General features: G+C 37.4%; 1 protein-coding gene across 2 annotated transcripts; it reads right to left on the bottom strand.

Annotated features, from left to right (window-relative positions):
- Positions 1-1,401: 1,401 nt before the first annotated feature.
- Positions 1,402-13,236, bottom strand: LOC121880072. Of its 2 annotated transcripts, none has more exons than XM_042387080.1 (9): positions 12,831-13,236; positions 11,261-11,387; positions 10,834-11,069; positions 9,185-9,398; positions 7,399-7,509; positions 4,199-4,298; positions 3,749-3,884; positions 2,553-2,766; positions 1,402-1,745 (listed from the first exon to the last, which is right to left on the bottom strand). In XM_042387080.1, the coding sequence occupies exons 2-9, from the start codon at positions 11,377-11,379 to the stop codon at positions 1,658-1,660; spliced, it is 1,218 nt and encodes a 405-aa protein (XP_042243014.1). In that variant the 5' UTR covers positions 11,380-11,387; positions 12,831-13,236; the 3' UTR covers positions 1,402-1,657. The 2 variants fall into 2 exon arrangements, with proteins under 2 accessions (XP_042243014.1, XP_042243013.1); XM_042387079.1 differs by having other exon boundaries at positions 11,261-11,395; positions 12,831-13,235.
- Between the last annotated feature and the right edge of the window lie 9,042 nt (positions 13,237-22,278).

Below are 22,278 nucleotides of genomic sequence, written 5' to 3' on the forward strand. Positions count from 1 at the left end.
ACTGTACTTATGAATTTACGTCCGTGTTTCACCTGGTACACCCATTATCAGTAATTACTTCCACACTTGTTGCCAGATTGCTGTACAACTTTCACCAGATTACAAGTATATGTGGTGGCGTCGCGTGTATATGCATTTGTATATTTTTTAAAATATATGGCGATTTTTTTACCCAAATTACAGCATTTTGAACCAAGTTATTTTAATCTCCCTGCCTCAGAGGGTGGTGTATGTATGTGTATATAAAGAGCAGAGGCTGATTTGCCTGCTGTCCCAATGGGTTGCTGGTTCACACCCATTTCACCCAACTGTAAATGGGTATACCTAACTTTACAGTTGGATAAGAGAATGCAATCAAGTGCAGTGCAAGCTATGCTACTTTTTTGTGTTGAAGTGTACTGTATCAGTGACAATAGCATGGCCAGGTATGCCATACCTGATTGTCTTGTTACTGTACTGATGTTATACTGTACACTGTAATATTAAAATGTACCAGTAGGTGTTATTTTTCAAGTCTTCTAAAACTCTAAAACGTAGCTGTATTTTCAGAAATTGGATTTCATTTCTTTCGTAGTTTTTTTGCCTATAAAGTGTTTGTTTTATTTATATAGTTATGCAAATATTGTCAGCACAGTACAGTATAAAGGGGATATAGAGTAGGATGATTGAAAAACTCTGACACACTGTTACAGTACTGGTATGTATGAGCTCTTGAATGTACCAGTGTTGGTCAAGTCTGGACTTAATTAAGGTGCTCACACTTGATGGCATCACAAAATTCTCTGGCTGAAAATTTGAGGTCTTTGTCTTCCAATATTTCTTGAGTTGTGAATACTGTACAGTATATTGTGAATGGTGAATTACTGTACTCCTTATCTGTGAATGACAAACATCTTATGTACTAGAAGTGTGCAGGTCTTGTGCTGATTCAGCAGTACAGTACTGTATTTATGTGGTTTCTGCCATTGCCAGCACTTCTTTCTATTGTCAGCCAGTATCCAGTAGAGACTAAAGAAGCCTTGGGGAGTGTGGTGAGAACTTATCATGACTTTGTATTGGTAAGTCTGCTGAGGTGGACACCAACATATATTCAGTATATATATTGGGTTTAGCAATGCTACCCTATACAGTAATTCCCATAAGAAGTTAACTTCAATAGGGGTTGCTATACAGTACTAAAGAACAAGTGATCCTCATTCACTATCAAGGGCCTACAATATGTATTGTATTTTAACAGATTCCCCCATTTTCTCTCAAATTTTGGTGTAAATTTGAAGCCAACACTGACATAATTATACTCTACAGGGAAGCTCTCTACCAGGGGTCTACTGTATTACATGTATGGTATCAATCCTTTCTGTCACCATCATCAAGTGATAACAGGTAAATGAAAATCAGATGTAAATGGAAATACTACTTAAATTATAAAACCAAAGATAAATCAATTTTTTCTTTTCATCATCAAATAAAAAAAAACTACTAAAAAATATTGTATGCAGCTTCGCTGAATATAAGGATGAGTATACTGCACTGTATACCACTGGTAAAACATTTTGCTGTACAGGACTTGTGTTCAAGCTTACAGTATAAAAGCTTTTTACTGGATACAATTATATAACTACATATTCCTTCAAGTCTCATGAAAAAATGTGCATCTTCAAGAACTTGGTGGCAGCTGTGAGGCAATGTTCCAGTCAATGGCCTCAAAGTCTATGATGACTTTTCTGCACGGCAAGTTGTACTGACTGGAAAAAATATATTGCAGTAATAAGTAAAAGGTAGCAAGTACCGTACAGTAATAATATGCTACTGTGTTCTTTAACAATCATTTACGATCAAGAAAATAAAATATCTGAAAATTATAGGACCATTTGATATTAATACACACAGTGAACACTTGATAAAGAATGTTTTGATTGTGTCGTCCTTAAATGAGTTGTAACAGAATAAGGGGAGAGTTTTCTATAACAGATATGTGTTTGATATCAGTCAAAATAATGACTACGTGGTATGACTGAAATAAGTACAGGTGCTCCTCTACTTACGAACGAGTTATGTTCCTGAGGCTTGTTTGTAAATCCAACTTTTACTCTTGTAGATACCAAACATATTGTAAAAAATGAAAAGATTATGGATATTTAGTACAGCTATACCCTTTAATACAGCCTTAAAACCTGGCTCACCCTTCTCCTCTTAGGTAATGTTTGTTCTATCTGGAATTTTTCTCAAAATGATCCAGTCTCATCCACATTAAACACCTGTTCTGGCAGGTAACCCCCCTCAGTGATGATGTTTGTATCTCTGAAAGTTTGTAAGTTGAACATTCTTAAGCAGAGGAGCACCTGTACAGGGTAAATACAGTATGTGGTCCATCTAAGAAGGTAAATAACTGGTATTTAAAATTCATCATACATTACAGAACTGAATTCACTCTCCTAATTCTATTATGGCAGTGACTACCGCATATCAGAACTAAGAAACTGTAAGATGAATGTTCCTATATACTGTACTGTACAATATTTGTTTTGTGAATGAAAAAATATTGGCCTTACCAGTAAGTGATCTTGGCTAAATCTAACATCTTCTTAGAAGCTATTGTTGAAGGTTTTCCTTTATATTTGTCTGAGAAATATATCACTTTCTTGATCCCAGACTGGATGATAACCTTGGCACATTCATTGCAAGGAAACAATGCAACATAGATTGTGCATCCTGCAACATCTGCACAATTCTTGTTCATGATGGCATTCACTTCTGCATGGCAAACTAAAATGTAAAAGTTTCATAAGACAAACATAATTCTGGATCAAATTCTGCTTGAAATTCTCATTTATAAATATAAAATGGTGCACAATGGAAAGAATATATACAAATATGTCATAAATCACACTGAAAAAAAATGGTATGGAGCATTTATGGGTCTGGAGACAGCATATGATAAGATGGATCAGAGAGCACTATGGGATATGAGGAGGAAAGCTACTGTACTTAAGGTTAAAGTATTCTATTAACATAGTCTGACATGTGTGAGGCAGCAATGTGTAATATTGTCTCCATGGGCTCTGTTCAAGATATATGGTATACTGTAGTTATCAGACACTTTGTCACCGATTCAGTATAAACTTAACCTAACCATGACTTCTTCGCCTCCAAAATAAAGACATTATCATTTAATTATATCAAATACCCAGTATTATATGGTATTCAACAGACCAGTTACGAAATGTCCGCCCACCGTTGTATATACTGGTAAGTGTTATCTGCGGTAAATGACTCTGACAGGGTGATTAACCCTGATGCCCCGGGTATTGTAAGACCTGCTGGACCTCCTACAAGGGCATATTTGGGCCAAAAAAACATGGTTGAAAACTGATGTTTCAGGCATAAAATTAGTAGAGTCACTTAGAGTATTATTATGGCTAGCGTGCGCATGGTCCCTTACGTCCATGGCCACCAAGGCACCCACGACCTCAAATCAATCAACTTCTGATGAATAGTACTACTGTCAAGGGTGTGCGGGGGGGGGGGGAGGGGGGATGCGCGTCACGAAACATCAAAGGACATGCATCCATCATGATAACTGATGGGTAACTGGACCACTAAGCAGCTATCAAACAGGGAGGTACTACTGCCTGGGAAGATATTGGAAGCATAATGTGTTGTCTAATGATAGATCCTGCTGCCATGTGACTTGAAATGCAGAGCAAAATTTACTGCACACAGTAAGAAACTTGACAAGAATACTTACCATACATATACTTTGTTTTAAGTGGGTCAAAGCTGCTTTTACCCCAGGGTAACTTATCATCACTGCAACCTCTAGGCATACCATTGTAGCCAATACCAACAATCTTGCTCTCACTGTTCACTATACATGCTCCTACCTGCAAGAAAGAACTCTATAAGATGTGATACAGTATAGAGACATCTGGTAGAATATTTTCTTTCAAATCTAAATACAATATTAAGTCTGTTAATTAAATAGATATTAATATATAAATATATTACCTCCAAATTTCATAAATTTGGGTGGCCAGTTTGGCTATTTGCTCTAATGTATTCCACCATCTTGATAGACCTTCATTGAACACATAGAGCACTTCTAAAGATGGTAAGCAATACAAGTTTATCAAGAATGTTTAACAAGATCTCTACAGAACACCATAACTGGTTCAAAACACACAAACAGAACACCTGCCTGAGTTGAAGGGTCTTTACTGCGGAGAGCAGATAAAAATGCCATGGCCATGAAGTATTCTCCCCAGGCTAAGTAGTCGTCTCTTTTTTTATTGATGTCTCTGAGAATATAAAATTCTTATAGCATTATAAAAAAAATTCACCCAGGAATCAACATATATTTGTATAAACATTAATCCCTTGTGCACAGGGTCCCCTTAGGCAAGCAGTTCGTACAGTCACAAAAAGCCTTTAGGTTTAGACCCAGGAGACCTTTAACACTGTTGGCTGGAGTGCAAGAGGCCCCTTAACAGTGGACAGTACAAGTATTACAATAGACACAAGTTATGAAATGAATGGAGTAACAAAGAGGAGGTAATACTTAATTTTCTTTTTACATAATAAGCCAGATACATTATTAGAAACTGGGGAGAGACAACCACAGGCAGGAGGAGTGTGGAAGATGGGAAACAGAGATAATAGGTAGAAAGAAGTGAATTAAAGCACTAAACTGATACCTGTAATGAGATTTGGTTAACAAGAAAAAAAAGGGAACAAAAATTATAAAAGTACAGTGAGAAAAGTCGAATCTAACTGAAAAATGTGTTGAGGAGTAAAGATATGTGAACTTTAACCACAAACCAGGGGTCGGCAACCCTTGGCACGCCAAGTGATTTTAAAAACATATTACATAATCGAAAAATAATACTTGTAGTGCTAATTCAAATAAACAAACTATGACATATCAGCTCAGCTGTAGCCTGTGTCGCGTCATTCCCAGTGTTGCCATCTTGGCTACACAAAATAGGTAGCTCGCCTTGTGTTCTTTTTCTCGGATATTTTCTATATCTAAGAAATTGGAGAATAATTAGATGTTTTATTATTTTGAATATGTATTTATATCACTTTTATTTAAACTACACAATCATCTTTCTATTAGTATCCAATCTACTGGATTTTTTATGTGTGGGAGTTTCCATTTCTAAGTAGTAACACTGGTTACTCAGACTGCCAGGCACAGTCAGTGTACTTTCAACTGTGGTGACAGAAGCTACTCATAATTAAGTAGCCACAATGGCAGCTGCCAAGAAAGCCAAATTAGTCGTTTGATCGTTTCAACCCTCTTGGACAAAAGACTTCGGATTTATTCTAAAGAAAGGTCGAGCTGTGTGTGCTCTGTTTTGCATGAATGTTGTTTGCCGGACATCAAGTGTAAAGAGACATTATGAAACGAAGCATGAGAAGACATTTAAGGACAATGCAGACAAGGCTGAAGCAATTAAGAAGGCAGCATCCCACTATGAAAAACAATGTAGCGTTATGAAGAATCTGAGTGCAAACAAAGATCATCCAACTGAGGCCAGCTACAAAGAGTCTCTATGTATTGCTAAACATGGAAAATCATTTATTGATGGGGATAATTTAAAGGAAGCCTTTCTCAACAGCTCTCAAGTTTTATTTAGTGATTTACCAAACAAACACACACTCATCTCAAGGATAAAAGACATGCCTTTTGCAGCCAGGACTGTAGAGAGGCACATATCAGACATGGCTGCAAATATAAGAGAACAGCAAACTGTTCCATTAACAAATGCAACTGTGTTTAGTATTGCTGATGATGAGAGTGTTGATATGACATACCGGTACCACGTTTGGCTATTGTCGCCAGGTACAGTGACACGGAGGTACACGGGGAGCTGTGCTGTCTAAGACCTATGTGTGGTACTACCAAGGGAGATAACATTGTTAAAACGTTCATTGATCATTTTGAGGAGAGAGGGGTTAATATTAAAAAAAATATTTGCAGTTACAATGGATGGCGCTCCTGCTATCGTAAGAAAACACAGGGAATTTGCCAAGCTAATTGAGGATAAAATCAGGCACCCCATCCTGAAGTTACACTGTATTATTCATCAAGAAAATCTGTTTGCCAGAATTTCAAACTCTGATCTCAATAAAGTAATGGCCACTGTGACAAAAATTTTGAATAATAATTTAGTTGCACGATCTGCTCTTACACACAGACAACTCCAGTCATTTCTTGATGAGATGAATAGTGCATATGGAGGCATACCCCTTTACTCTAGTGTTAGGTGGTTAAGTTGCGGGAAGGTTTTAGAATGGTTTGAGGAATGCTTTGATGAAATCAGGATCTTTCTGAAAGAAAAGAGCCAAAAATACCCCAAAGGAAGATGAAGACTGGGTAGTGAAACTTATGTTTCTCTCAGACATCACCAAACACCCCAGTGACCTTAATCTTTGCCTGCAGGACAAACAGTTGTGGATCTGTATGACACTTGGAAGGCTTTTGTTGCAAAGCTGGCAGTTTACTTGGTGGATATTAAAACTACAACTTTCCGCTACTTCAAGCACCTGAAGGGGTGGTCAGCACATCATCCTGTGAATGTTACAGAGATTGCAGTGTGCATGCAAGAACTAAAGTCAGTTTTCTGTCAGATTTCAAGATTTCCAGCACATTGGCCCAATGTTTTCCTTTTTAATTAAACCTGAAAACTTTTAGGAGAGTGACCTGGACTTGTCTTTATTTGAGTGGATGGAAATTGGGGACCTGGAGATGGCGTTGATAAATTTTAAGTCGTCTTCATTACAGGTAGTAAAGTTCAAGGAACTACGTAAATCACTTGAAACGACTGAGTGATCACGAGGCCTCCTTCCTAAGCAGTTGGGCATCCCTACCGGAGCAATTTGATTGCATGAAGAAGTTTGCCTTCGCACTGCTTTCAACCTTTGGATCAACATATCTATGTGAGCAGATATTTTCACACATGAAGATATCCTCAATCCTCATCGCAGCCGACGTACAAATGATCTCTCCGAGGAGCGTGAGCAACTTAAGGTGTCCAGATATACTCCCGACATAGCAATGCTGAGCAAAGGGAAGCAGGGACAGGGATCATTCTTCAATGGTAAGAGCATTTTATAGTATTTGATTATATATCTTACCATTCATATGTTATTGTGTGTATTTCAAATATGTATGAAAGCATTATTTATCAATAAACACATGACAATAATTTGCATATTGAAAATTATAGTTGACATCCAGAGCAGTAGAAATATTAAAACCTGGCACAGTGTGTTCAAAAGGTTGCCAACCCCTGCCATAAACATCAATGGGATATCTCAAAAAAAAAATTCAAGTTTGACACAAATTGTTGTAATTTAGTTTAGTTTAGTTACAAAACTTTTAATGTATTTTACCTTGGAGTCGCTGGTGAAATACTGCCATTTTGGTTACTGGCGTCACTTTGTTCGGCTTGATATGTTACTCCAAAATCTATCTTTATGGTCTTCTGAGTTGGTACATATTGCCTAAAGAAGAAAAACAAAGACCAATTACAAATTCAGTAAGCTTAAGAAAAATACTAATTTCAATTCCCATCAATTTCTCAATCATAAAAAAAAAAAAAAAACATACAAATTCAATAAAATTCTTTATATCATTTTTCAATTAAGTAGATATCAAACCCCCAAGCATAAAGTAATAGTGATCTTAGATTCATGCCATGAATATATTTCCTTCCACATACGGTATTCCAATTAACTGTCCTTGTGATATAATAAAACCATTACAGTACATAACACAGGAAAGTTATAATGAGATATATTTATGTAAATATTAGTCCCTCTCCTTATAAATGCTACAAACTATGAAATTAAATGACATACAGTACAGATATTTTTAGAAAAGGATGATGTAAAACAAAGTGAAGACAATGTTAACATATTTACAAGAAAGACCCTAAAGTCACATACTGTATGGTAAATGCAGTGGTGTTGACTATGTAGAGTAAACTTGTCAATTATGGTCACACAGGCAGGTGAACAAAATCTACCTTTACAATACTGTACACGAAGCCTCAGGGTTCCCTCAAAGGTCAATCTAACTTAATTTTTTTAACTATACAAAATTATGCACAGTATCTATTAAGTATTCATTTTTTTTTAGTTAGAAAATCTAATCCTGTTTTCTTTTACATATTATTTAGTTAAAAAATATATGAAATCAGTGCCTGTACTATTAGGAAGCCCTAAGAATTCAACCCTGTGTATTTTGGGGTTCTATTGTAATTCAATGGTAAACGTTGGAGTGATCATAAAACTTCTTGACCCATGAAACAGCACACAACATTGCCTGCTGCATTGAGACCCAGAAAACACTATCACTGATAAGTGAGGATTGATCTAACAACAGACTTCATACAGAGGTGCTATTTTACATGCTGATTAAAGATCTGGGTTCACAATTTAAAAATTCCAGTAATTAGTGTTAATAAATGACCTTTGAAATAATTAAAGATACAGTATACTGTACTACAGAATATTTAAAAAGTCAATTATGCTGTGCCTGTAAGTTGTAAATAACCTTTACATATATTTCCTTAAAGATATAGAATATCTTTACTACCGGGTATACAGTATAAGCACATAAGTTTTCACTTTCCCCCAAAAATGTCGTATGACATCAAAAACACGCCTGACCATGCATTTTGGCACTTGGGGTCATACCATGGACTAAAAAAAACAAAAACAAAAACAGGTTAAACCATTGGTTTAAATTGGCCAACTCTGCCTTAAGTGCTAAAATTTATAGGGGGGTGCCCCTTACTCTGGGTACAGAACTGTCAAACTGTCACTAACCAAAGAAGCAGTTCAGCAATTAGACTGGTGCTTGGTAATGCACTGGTACAGTAATACAATAAGACCCACAGTAAACAATGGAAGGAAAGGCTTTACAGGTCAATCTGGTACTCGTCTTCCCACAGCCTTTAGTGGTAACTGTCATTTCTAGTCTCATATTTAAGATGCGATGGTTTGAAGGGAGGGAATTACTAATTGTCTGACTAGTGCCTGCCATCAGTGCTGAGGGTCAACCTGGGATTCCAACATGTAAATCTAATGGCAAATGCATGAGTCTCCAGGAATCACAGTGAAATTATAAAATATTCTATGGAGCTACAAATTAAAACTTTCAGTTTTACCATACCTGTACAGAATTTCTGCCATGTCCAACAAGCGCTTGCTAGCGATAGTAACTGGCTTTTGAGAATGTTTATCAGAGAAAAAAATTACTTCTCTGATCCCTGCTTGAATTATTAATTTGGCACATTCATTGCAGGGAAACAGGGCAACATAGATAGTGCAGTCAGACAAATCTGAACTATTCTTATTCATGATGGCATTCATTTCAGCATGACAAACTGTTGAATATTAAAAGAAACCTTAGACAATTAACTTTTAACAAATATTAAAGTAACATAACAAAACCATAACAAAAAAACAAGATAAAACTAACTTTAGAAAATATAATGTATTATAAACACAAATTGAAGCATACTAAATAACTAATAAAATACATGTTTAAACATACGTACCTGTACAGTACAAGTATATTGTAAAAGGAAAAAAAAAAAAGTCTGTTAACATCTACTATATACAGGTAACTGTATTTGTACAGTAAACTCACTCTAACCTGGACTATCTTAATTTGGATCCCCTTGTAAACCAGACTGGAGTCCAGCACCGGACATATCTATCCACAATCCGGAAAATTTTATCAAAATCCGGTTAGTACAGAGGAAAGTTCGTGTAAGTGGGGCTAACACTGTTGGCACAGGAGGATAACTCACCAGGTGTATTATAATGTTATAATGTATGCCATAAGAAACACTTTTCTACTATGTATGATTCTCTTATCACTCTCCCATACATTAGGCCACGGCCACGGGCAAAAATATTTATGGCTAGTGAAAAACTGTATAAACTTCTAACCACAGCACCTGTTCTAATTGTTAGAAAGATTAATTTGGTACCATAATGATCCTGAATAAATTCTCTACAAGTCTGTTTCAATGAACATCATTAAAGAAATATTTGAACACTATACATGATGGGAAATCAATTTTCATGATTTTTTTTATACAAATGTTAAAACCCCAAGCAGCGATAAAACGTTCATATGACATACTGTATAGAAACTCTGAGTGTTACATCTAGGCTAAAAATTATAGAAGGTTTGGTGTTCTCAGGCAGTTTGACTTGGAATTTTCTACCATGCATTATAGACAATATGGACCTCTGCCCAACCCAGTATTTTGGCTAAACCGGACAGACTTCCCCCAATTAGTCCTCATGAAAATGTTTATATTCCTTAAATATAAAGACAATAGCATTGCACTCAAAGATATTTAGTGTTTACAAACTTTCAAAGGCTTTACAACTTTTCTCGGTGTCCTCAAGGAAGCTGCTCGGATGAGCACAGTAAATACTTCTTAATATAAAATATAAGATGTAAGTGTCAACAGTGACAAACGAATATAGGATTTTTAGATCACAAATTCTCTCTATATCAACATATTTCTACATAAAAAAATTCATATTTACACTCTTTAGTCAATGAAGACAGCTACGGCAGACACAGTGATTACATGGTACTGCACTCTACTGTATGGAGACGTCTTCTCCAACATCTAAATCCAACAGATAAGAATAGATGATGCAACAGATATCTGGGTGAAATACATTTTAACTAGGACTATTTCTAATCGGCAGTGAAATACAATGGCGTTGGTGTGCGATTTTAACTAACCAAGTTTTACTGGAATTATCAAGACAGGTAAAACATGTATAACTTACCATACATATATTTGGTACACAGAGGATCTTCAGATTCTTTGTTCCATGGCAATATATCATCACTGCAGTCCCTGGGCATGCCATTATATCCAATGCCAACAATTTTCTTCTCATTGTTAACTATACATGCCCCAACTTGTGAGCAGGGGTCCTTACTTCTCATGGCAGTTAAAAATGAGACAGCCATAAAATATTCATCCCAAGGTATGTAGCTGGTCCTCTTGGAGTCACATTCCCTGCAAGTAAATATTGTATGAATATCTGTACAATATATAGTAATTAAAAAATTAAAATCAATAAATGACTTAACCACGAGGTCCCAGCAGCCCTGTATCACTCAGTGGGTAAATTGACTACCAGTAGCTCAGTGCAACTACTAATGGAGGATTTACTAAAAGTTAAAGAATTTGAAATACTGTTCACTTACCCAACAGCCATATTTGCAAAGGTGTCACTGATGCCATCATCATCACCAAATTTTGCCATAGCTTTTGCCGTTTGTGTCTGTCCAGCAAATTTGGTCTCTGAAGAGCTGTCTGCCTGCATTTTGTTAACTGCAAAACTATCAATTGTTATTAGAAGAAAATAAATTAAAATGATGTGCATACAGAATACAGTATATACATTCCAGTATACAGTATATACAGTACTGTACAGACTGGTCGACCTCAATTTATAGAAGGGTTGCATTCCAGAAAAAACATTTGTAAATTGAAAACCTATACATTGAAAGATATATTCCTAAGATGCAAGTACAGTACAGTATATTATTTGTTAGGGAGGGAGTCACTTCAGGGAAATTTTCTATAATTTTTTTTTTCCTCATCTCAGGAATAAAAAGAAATGTGTGGTGCAATAGTGTTTTTCCTACTTTTTGTACAGTTGTGGCAATGTGTTCCTACACCCCCTGTGGTAACCCATGTCTCCAAATGGCAACATTGCAGTCGTAGTATCACTATTTATGAATGAATGGGTATTGGTCATGTAACGATGGACGTGATAGGTGGATAGGTTTGCTATAGGTCATTTAGGTTGGCCGTTTGGTTAGACGGGCAGTGGCGGACTGGCCCACCAGGATACCGGGAAATTTCCCGGTGGGCCCCAGTGATGATCCATCACTTTGGAAATAACGGAAAAAAGAAATAAAGAGATATGAGGTTTATGAGATATTAACTCAATCCACCCTAATGCTACCGAATGTGACATTACTAAGTCCGTACCAATGCGACCTGAAACTTTTGAGTGGGCCCTTTTACAAGTTTTCCCGGTAGAAATTTTTGACCCAGTCCGCCACTGGAGACGGGTTACCACAGGCGGTGGTAGGAACACATTTCCGAAACTGTACCAGATAAGGGTAGGCAGGTTTCTTTGGTTGGTTAGGTCAGGATCTATTTGGTTCTAGTAAATATCGCCTCTTTTAAGATACTAACTACAATGATAAGAACATTGTAGACAAAAATTAGCAAAATTTAACAACTTACCAATACATTACCTAAGTATCATGCAAATACTGTAGAATCTCCACAAAATTGGGTAGAATTCCTTAAGTTTTTTCTGCTACTAAATGCCTCCTCCACCATTACCTAATGTTAAGTCACACTGGTCATAAATACTTGTTTAGAAAATATACATTTTGCCATTGAATATTACCTTATTTAACAACAATGGCATCACTTACATTGTCAGCTGTGTGATTGGTTTTGAACAAAGGTTGTGAATAAAGTAACATACGTACTGTGCTCCCTAACCCACACATCTTCGGCAAATGTTTATATACTGTATACGGTATTATCATTTCGGTCATCCAGCTAGGTTACGTTTAGGTTAGGTTGGGTTAGGTTAGGTTGGGTTGAAATTATGTTTTTCCGGTGTTTTGGGTGTGTCTTGAACGAACCTGACCTTATTTCAAATAGGTGGATGACCAAAAGGATAATTTTACCATATACACGTTTGTACTGTATGAAATGATCAGGTTGTGACAATATGTAAAGGTTTACCTTTATACGCGATTTGAATTTGACCTTAACGTGATGGTCCTCGTGAAGGTGATTCACTTCCTGGCTAGTCAAGGTTGCAACCTCTGCCGCTTGCAATGGTTGCAACCTCTACTCTGCTACCGTAACCGTAGAGGTTTCTTTCCAAACAACCAAGGAAGGTGGCGGCTGCTTCAACCACGTACTGTACTTTCAGTGTTCTGGCAGAGTGAAAAAAATTAACGAAATCGAAAAACTCCTTCTTGTGGTAGTGCTGTTCTCAGTTACCATACTACATGTAACACTAACACCCCTCCTAATAGATAACCCAAATATCATCGGTAAATGTAATATGTGTATGCTTGTACTGTATGGGTGTTTAATGAATCAAATCAGGGCTGTAATATATAGTACGGAGCACATACAGTTTGCTCTTCCTTTATACGAGTTTTGAATTTTAGCCTGTACTGTATTGATATATCTTTACCCAACTTGGAATATCCATCTTAAGACAGGATGAGGATGGCCCAAGCTAGACCTCAATGAAGACTATTCATTCAAACTGATAAATTTGTTATTTTAAATATGTCAGTCGTTCATGTAAACTTGATATGATGGCTTCATCGAATTTTCTTAAGTATCTCAAGTTGGGCATAGCATGTAAACGTAAACACTGACATTGATAGAAAATGTAAAATAAAGGAGGGTAAACTTTACAAATTGTCTAAGAATTTCTACACTCAATATAAAATGTCAGTACAGTACAGTACAGTGTCTTACAAATATATCACAATTTTATGCAAGTCTGTGGATGTCGGTCACACTAGAATAACCCGTTATAGTAACTCCTTCTTTCCTCACACAGCCAAACTGTGGAATGCTCTGCCTTCTGTTTCCATACTTATACAATCTGTCTCACTTTAAAAAGCTGGTTTTCCGGCATCTTCGTGGTGTAGATTAACACAGTATAACCTTTTTCTTCCCTATTTTCAATTTCTTTCTGTTCTTGTTTTTTCGCCCCTCAGGCCTCGTTGTGGGTCGTTTGACCTGTGCCCGGGTGGGCTAATTCCCGTAGAATATCCATTACATGTATTTTACTTGTTTCCATAACAGAGATAATTAAATGGTTTAAAAATCTCCTGAATACAGTCTGCAATGTCAATAGCAAATTATTTCTGCATTTCTTAATGTTTAATATTATCTGTAGTGATAATAAGGATAAGAATACAATGATCATGCTAATGTCAGATTATATTTACTGTATGTGGTTAAGTAGGAAAGAAAATTATAATGTGAAGAAGACTATAGCCTTTATTAAAGGCAGACTATATTATAATAAATGGATGATCAAGTGCAGTGGCGGCTCGTGCATAGGCTGCAGAGCTGCAGTCCCCCAGACACTCACTGCCAGGCGTATGATTCCTTTAGAGAGACAGCTGAATAATACACTACCAACAAATATATCATTTTATATGTTATTTAATTATTTTCAATACGTTGCTAAGTGAATTTTCATTAAAATCAGACCAAAATTTAAGTTACTTTCATAGTTGCTGTCAATGCTGTACGATTCATGTCTGTTATTAATTGGCCGCCGCCGCCGCACTTGAAGCAGCTCAGTCTCGTACAACGTGTGGACGGTGTGGTTAAATCGTGCTTTCTTTAATTACCCTTTGACGATGGAAAATCGAGTGAAGTATTTGCAAAACATCAACTTTTCCCAGCTGACATTAAATGAAAAGACTGAAATCAAAGCAAGAGGAAGACCTACACCAGTTTTATCCATTCAACAGAACAGTACAAGCAGGAACAAAGAATATACACGCCAGTTTAACATCAGTGAATGACAGACTGTCTGCTTTAGCAGTGATATCCATTGAAAATAAAATGATAACAGAAATAAAGGATTTTAATGAAATAGTAATAAACAATTTTGCTACACCGAAGAGCAGACACGCCGACTTTATTTTCAATTAATACTGGTCCATCACCACCAACACTACTACCATGCCCTGGGAATTCGTGGACATCAACTACAACTCATACCTGAGGTAGGTCAAATTTGTGTATCCTACTGTTGTGTGAGGCTTGCAGTCCCTCCATTTTATTTTTCACGAGCCGCCACTGATCAAGTGTATCTTAAAAGAAAAGTCATCCAAATATTTCATTTACAAATATGTTAATATGTAATATTTGTGTATGCAGTGTATGTAGATTGTAAAATTTATAAATAATAATAATAAAAAAGTTAACGCTACGTGGGTTCCGGGCTGTAGAAAAGTTTGTTTTAAGTTGTAGTGTACCCGAGGCTTGCAAGTTGCTGCGTTAAACTACAGTACACGCACACCAGGAACGAATTTTAGTAATATTTTGACATACTTTTTATTTTAGAAATATTTTCACACTTTTCATTTCAGGAACATTTTCACACTTTTTATTTTAGGGATATTTTTAAACTTTTTGTTTTCGTATATCTTGATCCGAGGCCCTTAAATAGCTTTCCAAATGCATGTCTCCAGAAGTATATCGTCTCGGAGGCTTCCACAATCTATACACAACGATGTATTCAGTAGTACAGTACTGTATACCAAGGCGAGTCCTGCTCTCACCTCCAACCGTAAACGGGGGAATGAAAGATGGTACCAAGGCTTGTATTACTTCCTCCATTCCCGAGCCGTGGATGGATATTGTCTCCTGTGGATGAACAAAGGGAAGCTTCTCGCACAATTGCACCTGCATGAAGGGGAATCTCGTATGCACTGGAGCTTGCAAGTGTGCAGACAATGGAGGCGTTTGTAGGAACACAATTGGCTGAGAAAATCATCTATTAATATTTTATAAAGTGTTCCAATAGTGTGTTATATAAGAATTATATTTAAAGTGCCTTGTACCCAGAGTCCTAGACAAACTAATTGAGAACTAACCAGTGTTGAGGGTTGATTAGGCATGTAAATATGCTAACATAACCTAATCTTAAATAATATTACAATCTAACTCAAACTAACATTACCAAACCTAACCCTACCTTACCTAACCAAACCTAACTCTACCTAGCCTGACCTTACCTAACCTTATCCAACCTAACCTAATCTTGAAGTGATCCAAGACTCATAATTAGACACAATCATCATGGCTCTCAGCGAATAAGAGTCTGACGTAACTAACTAAAAGTCAATCATTATTATTACTGAATTAATCATGAACCAATATTGTTTTATTTAGATTATTAATTTCTTTAATTAACATTATTGAATCTCCAAACACGGACTGAACCTGTCTGTCTTTGTGCCTGTCTCTACCTGTCTATCTGTATTTATCTGTGTCTGTCTGTGCATCTCTATTTGTCTGTCTATATCTTTGTCTGTGCATTTCTTTCTAACTAACTATCTATCTGCCTCCCTGAGTTATCAATTTAATCTATGTATAAATACTGTATATTGAAACGTGCACGGTATATATATTCTTTTTCCCTAAATGTTTTATAATCTGAACTGTAAATTTGGACCTAACAAACCGTATAGCAAGTTCATCAGAGCGAAATAATATGCATGACCATTTCACTTTGATCTTTCTCTCTCGGCCAAGAGGGAGTAAGCGTTTCATGTTATCGTGAACCGTGTGTATATGTGCAGCGCTTACTTTATTATACCCTCCTACCACTGAAATTTCCACACACACACACACCCCTCCCCGGATCCCCTTTCTTTCTCGCTTTAAAATACACACATTCTCTCTCTCTCTCTCTCTCTCTCTCTCTCTCTCTCTCTCTCTCTCCAATGCCCTTAATAGTAACGAAACAAAATAATAATACTAACACCTTATGAAATGGAATGATAACGAATCGTAAACACGGTGTTATAAACTGTGATGCAATATTGGATAATTTAGCCCGTCGTTCTCTCCCCGGTTACCTTCACCCTCCTCCCCCATTCGCTCTCTCTCTAGCATATTTTTTTTTTTGGAGGGGGGGGTATTTTGTTGTTTGTCTGTCTGTCTTATTATCTATCTCTGTCTGTCTATATTTTCATCATCGTTTTCTGTTTGTGTGTGTGTCCCCTTTTTCTCTGTCCCTCAATGTGTCTGTCTATAGTTCAGTCTATATTTTTGTCTCGGTACTTGTCTGTCTGTGTCTGTCTAACAGCTCTGTCCTCTTGTTCCACCTTTATACTACACATGTTGTATTGCTTGCCTCCCTTATCATATTTATGTATATCAACACCACTGTAGAATATGTATATACTTGTAATATAAATGTAAAAAATAAATAAAATAAATAAATATCGAAGTGATAACCGTGGTAACATTCTGATATGTACTTATTACCACCATGCTATTGTACTATTCCAGATGATACTAAATGTTACATAATACTTCCTTGAGATAAATGTATAGTATATATCAGGTGCCTCAAAGAGAGCTCAGGTTCTCAACTGGCTCAGCCATGTTAATATTGTTATTATTATCCACTCTGTATCTGTGTTTTTCTGGCTAAATAAACTTTCAATATCATTCGTTCCTTCTGGCTATCAGTAATAATTTTAGTTATTCTAGTTTATATTTACAAGGTTTCAGCTTCACCTTATATTATCAGAGTAATGAATGACATTAGTTAGCCTGTATTTATTTTACAGTATTGTACTTAGCACTCGCTGACTTGAAAAATATTGTATAGGTAACATAGGAAATTAATGAATAACATCCTGTGCTCAGAAACGTGCATAAATATTATGTACCTCATAATATGCGTATATCTAATGATTTTGGAGGGTAATTACCGAGTTAATGGACTTCAGGTGACATTATCAGGTACGTAATTGGCCATTGATTTTTGTTTTGTTTTGGGAAAGTTAAGAAAGTTTGTCATTATTTTTTTATTTTAAATTAAAAGATTGAAATTTAATCAGGTCAAAATGCTCTATGATTAAAAGTCGTTTAGTGATAAATTTACTCGGTACAGTAAGGCTGTGAGCGTCGCTTGAGGAGGAGATTTGAACGCCCCGCCCTCTCGTCGCTCCTCGCCCCTCTCGTTCCGGGCGAGACTGGAGTAAGTCGATACACGCCGCAAGATTCTTGTTAAACTTGCACGGATTTGCAACGCTGTATCGAATGACATCGCATGATATATTTAAATTTGGCATTTAGTGTGTATATTTATAGTTAAGCGCATTCAAATTTCAAGAATATATTTATGTAGGTGAGTAAAATAAAGAGAGAATTGTTCCGTGTGGCAATAATTCCTGGACGCGGCCAGTCGACAGCGACCGTGGGAAGTCAGTGAGATTGTTTACGTATGTGAGAGCGGGTGGCCACGCGCGATCTTTCGGATATTTAATGATACGCCCGTCAATCCTTGTGATTCTACTCACATTTATATAAAAATTGATCTAAAGGTGCTAGTGAAGTAGATTCCGCCACAAGATGCCAGTGGAAAACGATACTTCTCATCAAAATGGCCAAGAGGACACTGGCGGTGGTGGGGGTAATGGAAGTGTTCCCACTGAAACTTCGTCTGAACAACCACGGCAAGCTCCGGAACCCAACGCTACCATCGTTAATGGAACACACCCTAAGGTTCCATCCACGACAACAGATGACCAAGTAGCACAAGATTCACCCAAAGATGCTAAAAAGGTAAGTCGCCAGAGCTTATCCCCAACGTTACAGGAGACTAGAGCGGCATGAGGATGTGCGGCGCCCGGCAGGTGGTTTTGCCTCGCTGGCTGAGGCACTGCACAAAATTCCGCTTTGTTGAAGTCTCCTACTTGGACCGGCGCGGGCGAAGGTTACCCAGCCAGTCCACACGTAGGTTAATCGATAAGTTCATATTCGTCAGATTTTGCATTTCACGTTTTATTTTCCATGTTTTCTTAATAAGCAACACCTAAGCCGAGGGCGTCTTGTGAATAAGGTATCTATCCACACCTGTGCATCCCGGTAATCGGCACACATTTAAGCGTTTGTTACTCAGTAGTGAATATTATATTATGGATGCTGAAAGAGTGTGATAAGTCATTGTCTAATATGAAGAAGTTGGAATGGGTGATGAATATTGAATAGAATTATGGATTGTATGTGAGGTTTTACCAGTATTATTAAGATTACTGTTACCCACTTCTCATACAATCCACAATTCCTTGTTTAATTAAGGAAAAGGCGCTTTTGTCAAGGGCTAAGGAAGTTACATGCCTTCGTTTTAATTGAATTTGAAAGTAACTTTGTCCTTATACGATGGGTCAATTTGATAAATTTCCTGGGCATGAAGCTGATAAATATGTTTGCCTTTATCATTGACCTATACCCTTGTTTAAACATCTTCTGTCAGTCCAATACGACCAGAGACCTACCACACCCACAAGCAATATACAGTAAGAATATTTTAGTTTGGATGATCCTCCATAATTTCAGAAACCTTGCTTCAATGTCTATTATTTACGTTATGGTTGATGTATAATCTGAATTGTAAATGATACTTTCTTGTTTTAACGAACGTGTGGGCAAAGCTGTGATCACATTGTATCTCAGTGCGCCGTGTCATTATTTTCCGTATTAACGGTGTTCCTCAAGGTACGGGAGGTCTAACAGGGAAAGTAGCCTAATGTTATCTCGGACGTTCGCTATTGGGGATCATTTATTTTCCCCATAGTCTCTCCTGTGAAATAAGTCCGTTATCATTATGGTTAGTAGAGAAACAACAAAGATTTTTAGGTCTTACCTCAAGAACTTAACTGAAATGTTGAGTCATGATACTTGACGTCGCTGCAGCGGTTCGACAAATGTAAAAAGATATATGATTTACAAAACACTCCTTCATATATATACTGTAGTTTACGGTGACTAGGCACGCTGTGTCGCCTTATACATATCTCAGTCGCTGGTCACTGGAGCTATATATATTTTACCTCATGTGATTCTGTTTGGCTTGGTAGAGCAAAATGAACTCTTGTACATTTTTTTTCCGAGAATACTTTGAACGAACTGCATTATGGATATGATGTTTATACGCCTCAGTTCACCACACTACTTACTACAGTATATGACGGGAAGTCGTCGCCACTTTCCCATCTACCTGGTACTGTAGATTGTAGAAAGTAGGTAAATCAACTTCTATATGGACGTAACTGAGGCTATTATGATCGTGTGAGGAGTCTAAGAATGTGTGACACTGAATTCCCCTGAATAGTGAGGGGACCATCATGGTCTGGCCTTCACATAAAGGCGTGCCCACGGTTTGGGACGGGATAGTCTGCCACCATCCTTAGGCGAGGCAATGACCAAAACAGAGTGGATTGACAGTCTGTCACCGTCTCTCAGGTGATGCCTTGTCTGGAGCGATCCAGAGTGACTTGTCACCATCATTTAACTAATGCCTTGTCTCAAAGGTAGGATTAATTTGATGCCCCGGAATTATTGATTTAATGTTTTGTCTATAAATGTGCGACTCCATCTAATATTACGTACGGGTGAGGACACGAAGGGCTCTGGATTTGGGTGACATCGTAGCATCATCATCCAAAACACACATCACCCCAGGTGCCTCATAACTGCGTCGTACATGCGTGATGTTATGGAGCAGAGGATTACTTTAGGAACACCTGGTGACCTCTCACTGTTTTGGTTCTGGCGCTTCGCTGTATTCCTCGCCATTATGTGGGAGTCACCACACGTCGGAAAATTTATATAGAGGTATTTGTTCTAAATTTCCTTTGTGTTGAAATTTGAAACGAATAATTTTATTAACATTGAACTGTAAATTCATGGACATTGTTTTAATTTTTGTACCGGTATCTTAGTATAGAATGTTCAGTGTGTGTGTGTTAATTTTGGGTAGTTGCAGCACGGTAGGTCTAAACATCTGCCCGTATCGAGTGATCTGGCTTGACAAGGAGTAAAGTAACTGTTACTGTAGTCTAACATTATCCACGAGGGGTTGAGAGTAGTGTGCCGTGGGTGGGTAGAAAAGTTAGCCTCACTGATGTGTCTAAGCATAAAATCTTAAGACTGGTTCGCCAGAGTGTTGGCTGCCTTGCATTATTCATGTACAGAGTTAAGGAGGGAGTTACCGGTATGAATGGAAACTGGGAGAGACTTGTCTAGTTTGTACTGTACATTAACCTTCTGTCGTTTTAGGATATATTTTTTTTAATCTTGGCATTTAAAAGTGTGTGATTCTGTCTTGTACTGGTTAGAGTAAAGATTTGTTTGTTGGTCATGCTCTCGTTGTATCAACCCTTTATACACTTTAGATTGGTTTAATTCCTTAATCATGGCTCAGAAGTTCACTCCCAGAGTTGCTCATATCCATTACTGGTATTTCCTTCAGAGATGACCCAGCCCCTCTACCCTTCACCCCAAGTATACATTGGTTCTACTTCACCCCCAGAAGTAACCTGTTTGTTTGCCCAGTCTAATTCACCAGAGAGAACCCACACATCCATCTCTTAACTTCGGGAGATTATCCGTGTTCCCTTTCTCATTTGTAGGAAATGTTCCACTCGTTCTTCAAACGCAGAGATGACCTTCACACCATTCTCAGAGACGACCCACACCTTTTTTATAATTCCAAGATAGCCCATCATCAGCTGAATTAAGCAGGGGTGCCCAATATTCCTGAGATCTAACTACCGGGTACTACTATGTCCACTATGGTATCGAAGTTTGGTAGAAGTTGCTGTACCAAAGAGGCTGGAAGGTATTGTGTACACTGGAAATAACCACTTTGGGCTTCAACAGCACTGAAGTATATATGTATCTGGATGTTGACGTATGTGGAACACAACAATAGAGGCTCTCAGATTTATCCTTGCTTCCTTGTTGCCAAATTTGCTTTAGTGTTGAAATTGTTATGCAGGAATACCCTTCGTTCTCGTCAGTTTATCTTGTTTATCCACTGATACTCTGGTAAATGTATTTTTGTAGTCCCTTTAACTTAATATTTTGGTAGCTACGCCCTGTGGTGTAACTATCGCGCAGCAACAATGTTTAGCTGAGAGTGTGGCATTAAAGATGGTTCTTGCTGAATTCCCAGAAGAGCAAGCTCTCGGGGTCTTCTCTGTCTGCAATGCCAAATGGTTTGTTTGATGTAATTAGGCGTCACTCCATAAATAGTCTGATGATGAGGGTGGAAATGTCACGCAACAAACTCATCACTGCAGTAACACGTAGGAGTACAGTACACGCTTGTTACCTGTAATATATTTACACAGTGGCAGAACAAGCTGTGAGTATCTTATCGCTGATTGTTTTAAATGTTCTGGCTATTATTTTCCCTTTGTGTTAATGTACGTTTTAAGTGGTTGTTTCCTCTTCTTGTTTATGACTAAGAGCTGAACATCCTCATTGTGGAACGTTTATGTGTGATAACTTTTGTCTTGTTTCTACTGCTAATGGCGTGTCCTGGTTAAAACCGTGTGTTATTATCTCTGACCGTGGTGGGGAGTAAACATCATCCCCGGCCGTGGTGGTGAGTCAACAT

This window comes from Homarus americanus, unplaced genomic scaffold (genome assembly GCF_018991925.1).
Source record: "Homarus americanus isolate GMGI-L3 unplaced genomic scaffold, GMGI_Hamer_2.0 scaffold30108, whole genome shotgun sequence".
Lineage (NCBI taxonomy): Eukaryota > Metazoa > Arthropoda > Malacostraca > Decapoda > Nephropidae > Homarus > Homarus americanus.

Coding starts and splice junctions, on each gene's coding strand:
- LOC121880072 (XM_042387080.1), bottom strand. CDS start 11,379: ATGCAGGCAGACAGCTCTTCAGAGACCAAATTTGCTGGACAGACACAA. Junction 9,399..10,833: donor GTGTACCAAATATATGTATG/GTAAGTTATACA, acceptor AATATTCAACAG/TTTGTCATGCTGAAATGAAT. Junction 2,767..3,748: donor TAAAACAAAGTATATGTATG/GTAAGTATTCTT, acceptor TTTACATTTTAG/TTTGCCATGCAGAAGTGAAT.